The 16905-nt window shown below is 44.0% G+C and overlaps 1 protein-coding gene across 1 annotated transcript in view; it reads right to left on the bottom strand.

The window, feature by feature from the left end:
* VAPB (VAMP associated protein B and C) overlaps positions 1-14015 on the bottom strand; it is a 30625-nt gene extending 16610 nt beyond the window's left edge. Inside the window, exon 1 of the mRNA XM_083801842.1 lies at positions 13697-14015. Coding sequence (XP_083657968.1) covers positions 13697-13754 — 58 coding nt within the window. The 5' untranslated portion in view covers positions 13755-14015. The remainder of the gene's footprint in view (positions 1-13696) is intronic.
* Positions 14016-16905: the final 2890 nt, after the last annotated feature.

The raw sequence follows: 16905 nt of genomic DNA on the forward strand, positions 1-16905 counted from the left end.
AGCTCGAGCACAGCACACAGGGAGGGTCAGGGTCATCTGCTCGCAGCCCGACGGGTGCAGCTGCGTCCTCAACAGCTTCACCAGTCTGCATGCTGGGATAATTTCCTGGGGGAAATGCCGTGTTTTCACTTGGCTGATCCATGAATGCGTGCGGGATTTGTGTGCCCCAGCTTCGAGCTGCTGTTTGTAATAGTAATACGACAAAAGTCTGTGTGTAAAATAATTTCCAAATGGATTTACTTACTGCTAACACGGACCATACCGAATTCGTTGGCAGCAAAACCTTTCAGCAGACTGAAATCATTTCTTGTCTGCTTGACTTTTCCTCTTTTTCTGTCCGCTAGGCTACAGAAAGTTTTTAGATGCATTTTCCCCAAATTCCAGGTTTCACAGAGCAGCCAGCACAACTGCACAAGGCTGATGCCTGCTTTCAGCAGACGCGTGCCAGGCACGCTCCTTCTGGCACCGCTATCCAAATAGCATAGGCAAAGCAAACAGGAACAGACAAACGCAGGATTACCGTGCCATTATAGGTGTTCTGAAGTGCGTAACAGAAGAAGAAATAGACAACCGAGTACTACTTGGGTAATTAGGGCATTGCGCTGAAATACTATCGGCCTGGTCCCTGCCTTCTAAGAGTAAGGCCCGCGGCCTGCCAGCTCCGGCTGGGTGAAACCTCGACAGCTGTTGTTAAAGGATCCCAGCCTGTGTTAGGCTTTTGGGGGGAGGCTGGGGTGTGTAGGAACAGACCCTGGGTTAAGCACAGCCTAATTCTGTACCGGAGAGGCGCCTTCGCTTTCTAATGGCTGGATCTGAGCATTTCGGGTAAGGGCGGCTTGGGCGTTAATGGTCACACGAGACACAGATTGACCCTGGAGCTTCAATTTTCAGTGCGAGGCATCGAAACTTCTGGGGTCAGCTCAAAGCAAAAGAATATATTTGTGATTGTTTTCCACATTGCTGGAAAAGTGAAGCTTACATTTCTGTAAACACAAACCCAGTAAGTTTAAGGGCAGGGCGCTTTCCAAACGACATTTCACACTTAAACAAAACAAACGAGAAAACACTTTTCTCCCATGTTTTTAAAGATCATGAGAAAAATGCCACTGGTGTCATCCCAAGGACAAAGTTATGAGAAACTCAGGGGCTGTACGTGCATCATCTGACATGGGTCACCATGGGAGCGAGCTGTCCAGGACGAAGAATGCAGCAAACTGAATTTGGTGCTGAAAGTTTGGAATATTCCACAAGGACCGACGACAATTTCGTGCCAGTTAGGATAAAGTCAACTTGTTTTAATGCAAACCGTGGGCATCTCCTAACATTAACAAGGAGGTACCAAGACAAAAAAAACAAAAAAAAAACCACCACAGATGTCATATTCATGCAACAACAAGTGTAACGGTTTTTCACAGGGTCACTTTTCACCAGGGTTAGTTTCAAGCTACAGCTGTGGCTTTCCACCCAGGAGCTATGCATACAAGCCTTCACATTTGAAGATCACAGCATTATCTCAGAATTTGCCACGCTCCATTTCCTATTCAAACACCAGTGCTGTATCAATCTTTCCTAAGAGTGTCATTCCGCAGCGTACTGCATTATAATATCCCAGATCATTTTAGTAATAATACAAAAGCCTGAGAATTAGGTCAGAAGAACATGATGTCAACTCTATTTAAATTTTAAATAAGTCTCATTGCAATAAAAAGAAGTGCACATAACTGTAACAGCAAATCCAGGCTGAGAACTTTTTGGTTAGCACAGTGCTTTGCTTGAAGTTTCGCACCACTGGCTGCTCCCAGTAACCATGCTACACAGCTACTGCACTTGAACAGAACAGAACCCTAACACAGTTTTTCTCATCTTAACCAAAACTTCTTGCTTTAGCATGGCAAATAAACAATCCTTACACGTATGTACTTTCAGTGCTGCAAGACTACTGCTGCAGCATGGTCTGGCACATGAAAAGTCAGTGTAGGCATCAGAGGCAGAGCTTTGATGCCACATGCTTGGACAGGAACTTTGCAGATTTGTATGTGCAAATACTACCAATAATTCTTCCTTGTAGTTAACTGAAAACTTGTAGGGCCGCAGTCTCACGGCCGCTTGATCCTCACACGTCTGTCTCACTGCTGCAAGGGGAGGTGGTCTGACCTCTCCTCTCCACCAACTGCTTGCGCGAGCTGCGGTGTTCATCTGCTTCACGGAGAGCTGAGCCAGGGAGCTGCTTAGGCTGAAAATTAATCCACTTAAAAGGCAGGGAGTGAGGGAGAGGGCAGTGGGGAAGAGAAAAAGGAGAATCAGTTTTCAGCCAGATCGAGCAGCACTCAGACGCTGCCATCAGGCAAACCGCATCTTCCTGCGCAGCAGCCTTCTGCCAGGTTAAGGCACTAAGGTCTCGCATTTAGCAGGTTAAAGCTGGCACATCTAGGCATACGCCCTGCAGTCACACTTTCCCTTGAAGCGCTGGCATAGTCGTTTGAAGTGATTAAGGCACATGCCTAATTTTTTGTTGTGTGTTTAAATCTAATGCAAATTCTTATCTGCTTAATGCTGGGCATCCCCTAAAACAAATTTCCCGAACTGGTGCTTCTCGGAGCAAATGCAACACAGCAGCACTTGGTACAACCAGAGTCAAGTCAGATTAAACTGGCAATCAGTAATTAGCATAGGTAAGAATAAATTCCCATGTTATTCCCAGAACGTCTTAGATGCACTTTCATCACCTTTTCCTAAACAACAATTTTCGCCCCTTCATCTCAGTACCACAGACGTGTATCAGAAGGCAAAATACCCAGATGCAGGCAGAAATACAACCAGAGCCTCGAGCGATGCAGCCGCTTGTAGTTCCGTTGGGGAAAGCAGCCGAATGCTACAATGGGAGGGGAAGGACGTATTTCACCGTGGCTGAATCCCATCGATGTGTCAGATGAAAGTCATTAATCACATGATATAGTCATCAACCTTAGAAAGGTAACCAAGGAATCTTTAATAAGCGAGATGGTAGAGAGCAATAGAAGGGGAAACTTAAATTGTTTTGTGGCTGTTCTCAAGAGCCCAAGCCCCACGCATTGATGCATTCTAACTAGATGTCCACATGGAGCAATAACTCATCGACTGAAAGAGCCACATTTGCTCCGTGAGCGAGTGAGAGCGTGGGGGCTGAACACAATGCTCCAGGCTCCCTTCCCCACCACACACACGCAGTGCCTGCACACCTGCCCCTTGTTCCAGCCCCAATACGTGTGAGCCTTCTGCTGGGTCCCAGCCAGCATCAACCTGCCGACAGATTGGGGGCTGCCCAAAAGCACAGTCAGCTCTCCACTGGAGCATTTTGGCCCCTCAACTTCCAGCTTTTCTTACCACTGTATCCAAATTGTTTCTCAATTTATTATACATCTGGCAGTACTGATTTCACTTTCTATCCACAGCTTCTGCCATTTTATTTTTGGGGGTGTCTATCAGCAGAGAGATGGTTAAAATAAACACACTATTGGCAAAACATTAGCAAGAAGGCTCAATAACAGGTGTAGAATTGCCTTACTATACACTTCTTTTTAAAGTTACATATAAAGTTGATGACCTTTAAAAACAAACTCTGAAATGTCAAGCAATGCATTTTGAGCTATCAGCCAGGTGCCTGTGAATCAAGAACACCTAAGATCCAATCAAACTCTCCCCCTACCTTACTTGTCTTAAGACAAATCACTTAAGGGCTTGATCTTCTGCTATTAAAAGCCTTAAGAGTTGACAGCAATTCCAAAACAGGAGCAGGTTTGGACCCTTATAGTTTGTCTCTCTGTGAAGTCAGGAGAATACTTACCTAATTAAAACACTAATCTTCACAAGATTTTCTGTAAAAAGCACTGTATGCCAAGTTTTAATCATCACCACCATCTGGCTCTGGAGACATTCATAATTAAGTGAGCATCAGCAACTTTTGAAATCAAAGAAGTCGAAGAATGAGAAACAAGAATTGCCTGTGTTGCATAAACATCTTATTTCACAAGTAACTCCCTGAAAAGACCCAGCTATCCCGAATTTGGTAATTATGTTCGAGAAAAACTTAGGCTGCTTTTAATGCTTGTGTAAACCACTCATAAACCTGTCAGTCTCAGCTCAGATTTTGCAGGGAAGCAGCTAGAAAAGTGTGCCCTTGTGGAATCAATTTCATTACTCTTACCGTGCCTATCCTCGCCCAAAAGAGCCCTTGAAGCAAGAATGAAGGGAGGGAAGTGGCCACTTCCACTTTTGCTGTGCTAAGCAGTAGAAGCCTTGCTGGAAAAAAAAATATAACAAGAAGTGCCATCCAAATCCCTCTCTGTGAAATAATTTATGCAGTGAGTTTTTTTTTTTAATATCATGTAATCAATAAAATGATCTACAAGGGGGGAAAAAGGACACACAAAGCCAGCAGAATTACATGATCCAGGTGCCAAAGTTGGATCAAGGCTGGCAGTAAATGATTTCATTTGGATGGATTAATTGGTGTCCTTCCCTGGCCTATTTTGACACAACCTATTTTTGCCAGAGCATGCCTCATGTTCAAGAGGAAAAAAAGACAAAAAACCACCATGAGTCTGATGACTATTTTCAGAATATCTATTACCACGTAATTTTTGTCACCTTCTATTCCTCAGAGCATCATTAACAGTTTGATTTCACAGTTGTAAGAGCTGTGAGGCCACACACAAGGTTCCAGGCGAAATGGAAGAACATGTCCTTCACGTAATTTTGGTACCACTGCCATTTGTTTTTTTCCCCCTGAACTGATCTATTCGGAGTTTCATTAGACCTGAACATTACTTACAGGGATCTTCAACAACAAAATCACGTAAGAAATATTTTCTCTACATCCTCAATTTAGTGCAGATTTCTGCGTACAACCGAGTAACCAAAGACTGATAGCAGTTGGCCAGCTTTTAGAGGTATATCTCTTTCAAATGTGCTTTCATATCCTTTTAGAACCGAGTGCCAAACATATCATGTTTCTTTGTTCATTCCACTCACAAATATCACACATATCAGCTCTCTCCAGGTAGGAAAACAGCTCAGAAAATAGCGGCATACTCTCTTTTCGTGGTGGAATAGCAGCTACATCTCTTTCAACAACCAGGAAATACTAAGACCTACATGTAATAAGATACCTACTTAGTTCTGCGCAGCTCGAAGCCTCACGCACACGGGTTGCTGGGTGGGTACCAAAAAGATACTGAAACAAAGCGCAGGCCCCCGGGGAGAAGCATGGATGCAGCAGCGGAGTGCAGCACCACGGCCTGGCGCACAGCCTCCCCCGGCAAAAACAGCGCTGGCTGAAGGCTGAAGTCAGTGTGAAGCATCTCCCTGGAAGAGGCATCACGGTTTTATCCCCCTCCGCCCCATCCCAAATTACCCTTTTTTCTTGCACTTCTTGTGAAGTAATTTTCCCTGGTCTAATTTAATCACTAATCTCCATTTCAGATGCACATTCAAATGGTAGGGAAGGAACAACATAACTACTCTAATTTTATGCTCGTATATACTCTTCAAATAGACAAGTCTGATGTGTAACTTAAATAGCAACTGAACAAATATTAACTGCAAAATTATGCATAAATTGCAAATACCAGAAGAAAAGAGCAAAATTAGAGATTTTGGGTCGCACAATGAGTAGCTGCTTTTCCAAGTTAAAAAAAAATCTAAATAGGCAGCAAGATACTAATTATATCTACAAATTAGGAGGAATCCTGAATTTAGCAAGATACATTTCTTGGGAACCATTTGAAAACTAGCCCATTAACTGTGCTTTCAAGATCAAAGGAAAAAATAAAACAAAAACAAATCAAAAAATTAGTCATAAGCAGTGAGAGACCTTAATAAAGGGTAAAAATACCTGACAGTTTTACCATTTGGCACAGAACAAGATAAACGTGCTAAGTGGCATTCTACAAACCTAAACTCCCATACGCATTATCTGCATCCCTGTATGAGTGAAACCAAGAAGTTCAGAGTAAAATCAGCTATAAAAATATTTTTAAAATACCTTACTGCCCTTTGACCTTTGCTCTCAGTCTGGTGAGCATGTAGGAAGGCCAGATGAGAAGATATTGCAAACCAGCGGAAATTACGCATGCAAACACTTTGAAAAGATGCAAAATGCATTGGTAAGTCACATACTGCAAAATTCAACAGCTGCAAATATAAACAGGCAAGGGTGACAGTCCAACCACACAACTGCACACTGGAGGGCTGGACTCCTGCTTGCGAGAAACATTAGAAGCACCAACAAGGATGAAATAACTGGTTAGATGAAAAAAAGCAGTCAGGGGAAAACCAAAAGTTTTTTCTTTTTTTTTAATTAAAGAGTTCCACAGTCACTTGACATGGCTTCTACAAACACAACTAACTTGAATCAAGTCTTTAGAAATGTCTGCAAAAACATAAGATTTAGCTGCATAGTGAGTCCCACACCTACACGATTTTATAATTTGCATCAAAAGTAAATGGATCACCAGGCAAACCTCCCCCTTCTCTATTTTTTCCACACCTCGTGGAAACCAACCAAGAAAACAGAATTAAATTTAGAACTATGAAATCTTTCATCCACAGCACCATGGTATGAAGGGCTTCGTTTACAGCTCGGAAAGCTAGACACTAAGGTAGTTTAGTAAAGAGATTATTTTCATAAAGTATTTATAATAATGTGGGATAAAGCACTACATGCGGCAGCAGCACCCAATTTGTACAAACATGTACAAATGTTTTTGGGGCAAGAAGGATTCCAGTAGAGGTAAGCAATTTTCAGAACAGCTGTAACGCAGAAAGGACAGGCTCGGTCAACTTTCAGTGGGGTTGTCCTGCTAGTGTAAACACTCCATCACTTCCATCCGTGTGCATTTTAATCCCGCACTGAATTAAACATGGAAATGGTGATTTGCTTTGCATATGTTTTCAGTGACAGCAAGATTGTGACAGCTGCTCTGGACTGATGGCACAAATCCCTCCTTCTGAAGGGCTGCCTAGCAGGCCAAGGCTGCACCAGCAGCCCAGCCACATTACAGATATTCCTTTGCCTTTGATAGAGCTCTCAGTCTACAAAGCAGGTATGAAAGGATTTATATATTGAATAAATTTCGGGTCAAAAGTCAGAAAAAGAGATTTGGCATGAGTCTGGCCCTTAATTTAGATAAAGGGCTATTTAAATATTGATGTGTGTAAGCAGCACAGGCTTCCTTTTGGCCTCACTTATCACCCGGCACGGTGAGGGAAGCAGGACTCGGCCCTCAGCCACCTCACTGGACCCCACTGAAATCACCCAGGTTTTGCTTACAGGGAGAAAAGGATGGCTTGCAGTGGCACGGTGATAACGTGAAAGATCGTATTCCCTACGAAAACGAAGATGAAATTGAAGCCTGAAACAACAGCTGGTACCACAAACAAAACTGTTGCAAACATCATCAATAAAAGCTCTCGGAGCCAACCAACTGCACTGACAGAAAAAGCAAAAAGGCTGTTATTGTACCAACTGTGAAATGCTTTCAGTAGTTATTAGTTGTTCCCAGCAGGGAGCAAACATAAGACCAATATGGTAACAAGATAGTAGAAAATGAGTGTGGCTGCAAGACGTGGGCAGAATTAGCAAGGGTCATTTGACTCCTGCATTGTCTCCGGCTAGGCAAAAAGCTCTGTTTGGAGGCACGCCGAAAGCAAGAAACAAGACAGACCCCCGGGTCACCCGGTTTTCTGCAAAAATTGCATTACAACATATGCAGAAGTTGCTCGCTTGATCCAAAGCTCATTTGATGCAATCGATACCTTCTAGAGAGGGGTGCATGCAACAAATTAAGCTTCTTTTGAAGCGGGTGTTTGTTCATAGATGTAAGCTGAGCTGAGCTCATAAAGTTGGATCACTCACTATGGCGATGATGCCATTTTTCCAGTTGAGTTTCAAAACAGATCCAAGAATCTATTTAAAGGCTTGTGCTCTGATTTTTTACAATCCTAATTCTGTATTAAAGTACAATTAGGCAGAATTCAGCCTTGTATTCAGATGTAGCTCACTTATTTTAAAAGAAATTTTTAAATTTCTTTAATTTGATTTCTTTTTGCATTGATTCATAAATGATTTATAAAACCTGTGAAGTGAGAATACAGATGCAATCATTTTATTTCCAGGGAGAAGAAACTATCAGAAAACTCCTGCGCAGATTTTGACTCCACATTCCCGTCTCACAGGTGCTACGACATCGCACGTGGCCTGGTGGGTTGCAGCTGGTAAACAGATGATTTACTGCTACGCACATGCGTGAATCTACATCTGCTACGATACATTACCTGTGTCTGTAGAGACGGTCACCCGTTACCTTCAATATAGTTTATTACCCAGGCACATTTTCGGAAGTGATGAACAGAGGACACATGCCATCACCAGTTCAGACTGGCATTCCGCCACCAAGGAGCTTTCAATAATCAGCCGGACACCCTTGTTTGTCACCTATCATCGCAATGGTTCCATAGCTCAAACTGAGCAAGTTTTTCCACTACAATGATCTCTTAAAAGAGCAGCCGTATGATTTTCCCACTAAAAATTAACTTAGCTGAAAATCGGTGCACAAACATCAGATTCATATGAAACTGGAAACTCTGAATGTACGTGCCCCTTCCAATAAAGGCAAGGAGTTGATCATATTAAAAACACAAAATGCCACAAACCTAAGAGAAGAAGTAAGCTCCAAATTATAATTGCTCATGCTGATTTTATCACTGCATTAGGCTCTTCCTTGAAATAGTAATGCTTTGCTCCCATTAATGCTTATTACTTCAACTGCAATTCTTAGAATCAATGCAGTACAAAATTATTCAAAAGCCCTTAACCCATACATCGCACTGGCTGAAACCTTCAAGTAGATTGTGAGATTTTTGGAAATAATCTTAGGAGACCTAAATACGTTAATTAAATTTAACAGAAAACGTGGCTAAACTTCTTTTATTTGCTTCACACACCTCAAATAATCATTATTTGGCTCTCTAACCAAAGATGCATCCTATTGTAAGTTTCAAACTTTTGTCAGCCCACACTCGTACAATTCCTCCTCCTTTCCCAGCAGGGCTGTTAGTGTCATGTCTCTAGCGTGCAGAACACCAGCTGATTAAGGAAACGCTGTCTTTAACTTATCCCACCTTTCAAAAAATGAGATGTATCACTAAATAGGTACAATGCATCATTCCGTTGCTTTATCTTCAGCTCTTTTCCTCCAAGCATTGCTCTTTTTAAGTGAAGAGTCTATGGAAAGCGAAGAGGCAATTATAAAATTAACGCACGTGAAATTAGAATAATTCAATGAGATTCAGCAAGTCTGTCCAACTATAGTGAACACTTAATAGTTAGAATAAACTACTGATTTTACCTAAGTTGCGAGAATAGCTAGCATAAGATGAACTACAAATATTTAAGTGTCACCAAAAAACGACTAATGAACTATAGATTCATACAGATTTATGAAGCCTGTTATTTAAATACTGTTCTCTTTTTAAGTGTAAAACTTGATCAAATATGCAGAAGGATGTGAAGGTTTACTCATATTTGATCTAACAATGACTTTATTAGGAATTGGGCTAAACTGAAGCAATCATAGAACGGTACATTTTCCAGCAGAAGAGCAGACAGCCATTGACACAGCAGCCTTCAAAGAGTAAAGAAATCCTAGCGCTGACTGCCATTGCGCTGTGAACACCAGAAGGGCTCTAACAGTTTAAAAGGAAACACTGTATAAATTTTCAACTTAAAAGATGCATATTAATTATACTAAAGAGGCAACTTTTCATAACACTGTCAGTATTTTACATTCTTAAACAAAGCCTGTTCCAGCGGCAGCGATGAGAAATCCCTGTTTATCCAATACAGAACAGGATGAGCAGGCAGCCAAATCCCTCCGAATACCTCCAGTGCCTCGGCCGTTACACACAGATCATGACAGGGAGGGAGCGGTAAGTACATAGTTGAGTCACAACATTCCGCTAGGTCCTGAACCTTTCTTTCCAGCCCTGATGACAGCAGATTCAAGGCTGATTGTACATCCCAAACGTTGCCAAGCCGCTGGACCGAAAAGCCTTAGCTTGGTCTCCGGTAAGAATTGGACATTCGCATCAGACAGAGGAGGTTTTGCCAACCTGCAAGGCACGGATCTGGCTGTAGCTTGCCCACAGACACGCAAAGGAGCTCAGAGCCATGCACCTGGGAGTGTGCTGCAAGGGCTGAGGCCGCACCTTTGTCTGCAGCTCTGACATACCCCGGGGATGCAGCAGAGCCAGCGACGGGCGATGGCTTGGAAGGAACACCGCTGGGCCTGGAGCCACTGCTGGAGCAGTACGATTAAGAATGGAGAATACTGGTCATTCTGGTTTGTTATTGTGCTCTTTTCAGAAAGGAAGGCTACACAGAGGCGTACTGCAGTTGTTGTGCAGGTGGAAAAAATCACACACCGGATGCAGGAAACTGCATTACCAACTGGCAGCAACTTGTGCTGGTTGGCGAGGAATTAATCTGGTTGCACAATACTGCTACTTGCCACTTGGGGAGCACTGCAACAGAGTGAGTGCTGAGTCATAAGCCCGGGCTCACCTGTAGCAACCCCCAAAACCCCTCTGCCACGCACCGCAGCCCACGCCACCTCCACCTGCTGGCACAAGCCCTCTGCTAGCCACCCCCACCCCAAATTGCACCTGCAGAGGATGCTGCGGCATTTCAAGCAGCTGAAAACCCAGGTGGGTCATACAATAAGTTCTATTCTAACAAAACATCACTTGCTGGCATTAAATAAATCTGTTCCAAGTGGGCTCATGATGCTGGAAGGATAGGTCTGCCTGACTGGGGGCCATCCCGCAAAGTGAACAAGGCAGTGCCCCATAGCACAAGTGTGGCACTGTAATTACCAACGCTATCAAAACCCATCTAACAAAAGGGGCCAGAATTACACATCCCTGCATAACTTTAAAGCTTGTGCTTCCTTAAGTCAGGTCCTCAAATATTGAGATCTCATTCATGGCAGAAAATCTGATTGTTGCATGCTGTGTCCTTGATTAACAATAAAGGAAGGGAAAAATAAATGCAAACGTTGTCACGTATAACAACAAGGGTCTTTTTCACCATTCATTACCAATAAAGTCTAAATGATAAACTTGTAGTTCAATGCTTTCTCACTTAGGCAGCAAAACTGCAGTGACCAACAGAAGTCACTGGCACAGCTGCAAAGCTGCTATTTCACATGAGCAGGGTAAGAAACAGGCACCTCCAGCCACATTATGGTCAGGAGAGGAGTGTCCTGCCTCCCGCTATTCACAGCTGCATTTCAGCGCAGCACATGGTGATGCTATTTTGGAGCGTGTGTTATGGTGTAGGAGATGGAGAGGAAAGACAACCCTGCTCACGCTCACATGCTATGAAAAGCAATTCTGGCATGAATACCTTCTTTGATATTTGTGCAAAAAAAAGACACAAATGGTATTTTGAAAGACCTAAATGCATTTAGAAGAATTGCTGCAAAACGAGAGGTTACAAAAGCTTCTTAGAAAAGGTCTTCAGATCCTTTCTTTTAAGTGAAAGCAGTGGCTAACAGAGACTGCTGCAATCCCACACATTGGGACACACAGAATGAATCCTCACTTCGGTATCTTATTCCTGCATCCTTTCATAAATGTCACACCTCCCTCTAGATTTTATATTTAAGAATTATACAGACCAGCGTGACAACAGCACAGCTGATTATTTTCTGCTTTTTCTACCCGTCTGCATTTTGACAGAGACCTTTATCCATTCCCAGCGTTTGTGAAACTCGGTTTAGGATCCCACCTCGCTGCCACCGCTGCCCTGAAGCGTCAAATCTTACGGGCACACCAGCGAGGAAGCAGAGCCGCACCAGTCGGCAGCGCTACTGGCACCTGTCCGCATCTGCGCGTGCTGAGCGAGGCAACGCTTTGCAAAGAAACGCAACTGTTTACAAAGGCGAGAGAATCGTTGCTGCCACATTACCAGGCCACCACAAAAACAGGACGAGAATTGCTTAGAGCGGAATTGACTTCATGAATACTTCAAATTGGCCTTTCCTGAATGAAGGACAGTGGTCAGCACTGCCTGTCAGGAAGGGCTGTAAGACAGAATTTATTGCCAAGGCATATGAAGGCTATCCATAGCATTAAGCCTATTTGAACATTAATATTTAAGCATACTTTTAAACTAAGCCATATATGAGCTGCAGCTAGTCAAGCAACGTTTTACATTATAAGGAACGTACGATGCTGGCTAAAGATTTGACAAAGAAAACCTCTACGGTTGGCGGATTTAACTTCAGCAGTTCCAGATCCTCAACTGAGGACCAGGCAGCCGGACTAGTTAGCTTTATCCCAACAACAACAAATAAAACCCACAGTTTTTGGCTAGTTTTACACCTGCTTGCAACCAAATGATAAGAAAAGGCCCTGAACCACAACTAGGTGCCTCTGGCAAGTCTGTACCAAGTAAGGCCCCACTTCTTGCCCGCCTCAGCTTGGATACGCTTTCTTGATGGAAGTAACGTTACTCACACTCACAACAAGCACGATCAGATGAATATCAGCCCTTAACATAAACAATATTAGAACAGCTTGCTTCTTAAGCATGTTTGATTCTGCTGCCATAACAACATGCAAAGACTTCAGCTTGCAACAAAGACACATTCACTCCAGCCACTGTTTATTATTATGCTTTCTTGTAAGCCCAGTTTATACTAATAGTTTATATTGAAATATTTACTACTAAATAAAAGTAGAGGCTTCTCCTACGTGTAAAAACATTATATGAAAGGCTTTTGAATAAGCAGTAGTTTTACCAGATGCCAGCAAATAGGTCACTATTTTTAAAAAAGGAAGATTTGCCAGATACTCATCTGAAGCTCTAAAGAACCTCTGACTCTTGCAGCATAAATAAACTTGCCGAATGCTTATTTGTAATCCTCGAATATTGCATTACAGCAGCGCTATCTGTCAGGTCACAACACTGGAATTTCAATGCCAGCAACCGCTCCGACCCATTCAAATTTTGGACTTGAGGGAAAGATGGGGTTTGGGGCAGGCGGAATATTCACGAGGAATGTGTCTAAATGCCTCACAGCGTTACGGTAACGAAGATAAAACGAAAAAACACCCACGCCTTTAAATGCCACCAAGGATGGAGCCGGGGGGCCCAGGGTTTCCCGCAGCCCGGCCGAGCCCCGCACACGTCCGGGGGTGCCCCAGCTCCTCGGGGACCTCGGCCGAGCGCCTGCCCCCGCCTCAGCCGGCTCCACGTCTCCCTTCCCCTTCCCCGAGGCCCCGGGCTCCGTCCTTCCCCCTCCCGGGGGCACAACGGGAGCTTTCCCGGCTCCCTCCCGGCTTCCCCTCAGGCCGCCCTCGGCCCCGCAGCGCGGCCATGGCGGGGCCAGGCCCGGGACCCCCCCGCACCGCGCTGCGGCCCCGCGGAGGCCGGGGGCTGCCGGCTGCCCGCTGCCCCCAAGGGGTGCGGGAAAGGGGACGGGGGGGAACGGGGAGGACGGGGGCAGTGGCAGGAGGAGGAGGAGGACGGGGAAAGCCGCGGCGCTGAAGGACATTTTGGCAGCGGGCGCCCGGCCCCGGCCCACGGAAAATGGCTGCCGCCGGAGCGGGGCCGGCGGGCGGGGAAGGCGGCGGCGGGCGGCGGGCCCCGTACCTTTGAATTTGAGCTCGTGCTGCGGCTCGAGGCTGAGGACCTGCTCCGCTTTCGCCATGTTCCTCCTCCTCCTCGGCGGTGGCGGCACCAGGCGGAGAAAGGAAGGGAGGGAGGGAGGAAGGGAGGGGAAGGGGAAGGGAGGGACGGCAGCAGGCGGGCCCCGCGGCTTTATTCAGCGCCCCCGAGCGGGACCGAGCCGGGCAGGGCCGGGCGGGCAGCGGCGGCTCCCGGTGGCCTGACGGGGGCGCGGGGAGAGGCCGGGAGGGACGGGGGGAGGCGGCCGGAGGCGGGGATGATGCAGCACGGAGCGGCCCAGAGAGAGGCTGCGGCTGACGTCTGCCGCCCGCCCGCCTCCTGCCGCGGGGGCCGGGCCCGGCCGGGCTCGGGGGGCGCGGAGAGGCGAGCTGGGTCCCCCCGGGGCTCGGCACAGCGACGGCTCCAGGCCGGGTCCCGACCGCGGGGCTACAGGAGGGAGCGCTGCAGGGCTGGTGGAAACCCGCGCCGGCCTCCAGCTACAGGAAACACGGGCTTTTTAGTGAATAAAGACACGCGTTCGGGTCAGCTCGGTGGTTTTAAGGCTCCCCCTACGCACAGGCTAACAAAAGCTTTTTTTTTTTTTTTTTTTTTTTAACTCCACCTGACTCGAAATATTTTTCAGTTTCAGTTTGCAAATTTGTCTAATTAATGTGAAGTGCCGCTTTTCTGATGACCTTAGGCCAGCATAGTTGTAACAGCACTATGTAGTCATTCGTCTTCCCCCTCGTAGTTTTCTACGATCTAAAAGTTCGTAAGAATTCATAAAACATTTCTGTGCCACATCAAGTCAAGGGGTCTGTAACACTGAAGCAGGAGACGGGGATGTCCCTGTTACCAGCAGAAACATGCCAAGGGTTAGTTTAGTTTATGTATAATTAATAAACAATTTTTTGTGTATACGAAGTCTTTTCTTTTTAGGCTACTGGACTTCAGATGTGCAGGCCGGGGGAGGAGATACCATGTTTTCAAGGATAATAGCAGTCCTATTAACAGAGAAAAACTTTCAAAGAATACTGGTTATGTTAGAGCAAGTCCTAATCAGGGCTGATTAGCTAACAGGTAAGAGATGAATAGAAATATGGTAATAAAACATTAATGTGAGAATTCATGTTACCACACGACTACAAGCTCTGATACACATTGTACCTCACACGCCCACAGGTTCTTTGTATCATGAATGTTATCATGAACATTGTTTTACTTTGTAATCGCCAAAAATGTATAAAAATGATTAAAAATATCTGGAATAAGAGGGTTGCTCTGTTGCTGGCAATAAAGGCAATAGCAAACGAGTGATGTATACGTTAAAATTAACAGCGCTAAATGGATGATGACATTCAGTGCTGTAAGGAAGTCTGCAAAAGCACATCTGCAGTATTTGTACCAAGTCTCAACACCAGCTGCTCTTGTCCATGATAATTCCTTTTTCAATTAGTTCGTTTAAGCATCTCCAATCGTGTTTCACCTTTTGTTTTTGTTCCAACACTGTTTTCGTTCCATGCCAAAACAACATGAACCCATATAAATATTTAGTACAACTCTTAGTTTTGTAGTGAAACTTGGTAATACTTTATACCCAGTACATCAGGACTAGTTGTTAAAATCTTCAGCAATGTATAGCAACATGCTCAAATAACGTACTGCTTTTCTTCCTTAACTTCCTTCTCTGAGTTGGAGAAAAGATGGTCACAATGTCATAAAGGCATGCTTTTTTTTTCCCAGGTCCCTGCTATTCTACTGTTAATTAGATTTGGAGCCTAGGATGTCACTAGCTTATTATTTTTGCTATTTGTGGGGGTTTAATTTATAGTATAAACTACAGATTATGTCATAACATTTTATTAGATTTCAAATCAGGAGGTAATTCAGTTCGCTTACGACTTGCAGTAGAGCTTTCTTTGGCTGATATTCTGGAAACATTGTCTTCTTTAACGTAATCTCTTAGATTGTTTTATTTTTATAAACAGATTCTCTCATTGAGCTATAAAACATAGCTGTCCATAAACATTCCAAGTAATTGGTAGAAAATGATAAGCTTTATATACATCTGCAAGTTAATTGGAAACTAATGAGGAATAAGACAAAGGAAACATTATACAACATATAGTCGTGCATAATAAAAGTCCCCAAAGTAAACAACTGTTCAGCATTGCTGCCCAGACCTTTCCACATTCTGCTTTTTCTGCAAGAAGTACAAAGTACACCCTTAAGTGTTAGACGAGCCACAGCATAAGGGGTTTGCCAAGTTGGCATCATCTTACAAAAGTAGATTACAGCTGGCAGCTCTGAACTTACCTGCTTGGATTTGGAGGACTCCCCTACATTTTCATCCATGCTGAAATTCATATAGAGCACCGCAGTTTTTACTCAAAGTTGAAAACTTATGAAGTCTAATGAATGTAGTTTGCCTTTTTTGTTTATACGTAAGTGTGCATACAGTCAGTATTGTTCAGATCAGATTAATTGCAATGGACATGCATCAAGGTCACCTGCAATACTACATCGCTATCACTTACACAAAACAACCCTCACTTTGTTAACAATTTCAGCCACACCAAGGCTAGAAGAAACTTGTTGCCAAGGTGCATTTTTGATTAATAGGAGAAAACAGTGATGAACGCTACTGGGAAAACCTGAAGAGCATGTGAAAGCTTTGTACTGGAACAACTTGAACGAACACTTCTGTTACAAAACTTTCACCTTAAAAGCTATGAAAGTCTCTATCCATGAAAAATATTATTCCTTCATATTGCATGCATGCAAATGACATAGTTTGCATTTAGTTTCCCTATACAAACATGTAAATGTATCCCTCTCTCTATTCTAGCACATTCCTTGTGTTTACCCTTCTTATACACTCCAAAGCGCACTCTACCCTTTACACAAATATATTTGACACTCTTCAAAGCAGCTTATACGCATCTGAAAGGACAACCTAAAAATAGCAGACACCAAACAATAAATTTACATTATTCCAAGTCTGTGTTAAAGAGATCTTACTGTTTATTTTTGCATATGAACTGTAGCCAGCTGCTTAGTAGAAACCTGGATAAAGGATTGTCAGGTGAGAAACATATTCAGGAGAAAATATTAGAAACAGGATTATTTTTCTTATTTATGCTTTTGAAGGCTGTTGTTAGCTAAACATGTTAACTTGCATCACATATTTAAAC

The sequence above is a fragment of the Anser anser genome (genome assembly GCF_964211835.1).
Source record: "Anser anser genome assembly, chromosome: 16".
Taxonomy (NCBI): domain Eukaryota; kingdom Metazoa; phylum Chordata; class Aves; order Anseriformes; family Anatidae; genus Anser; species Anser anser.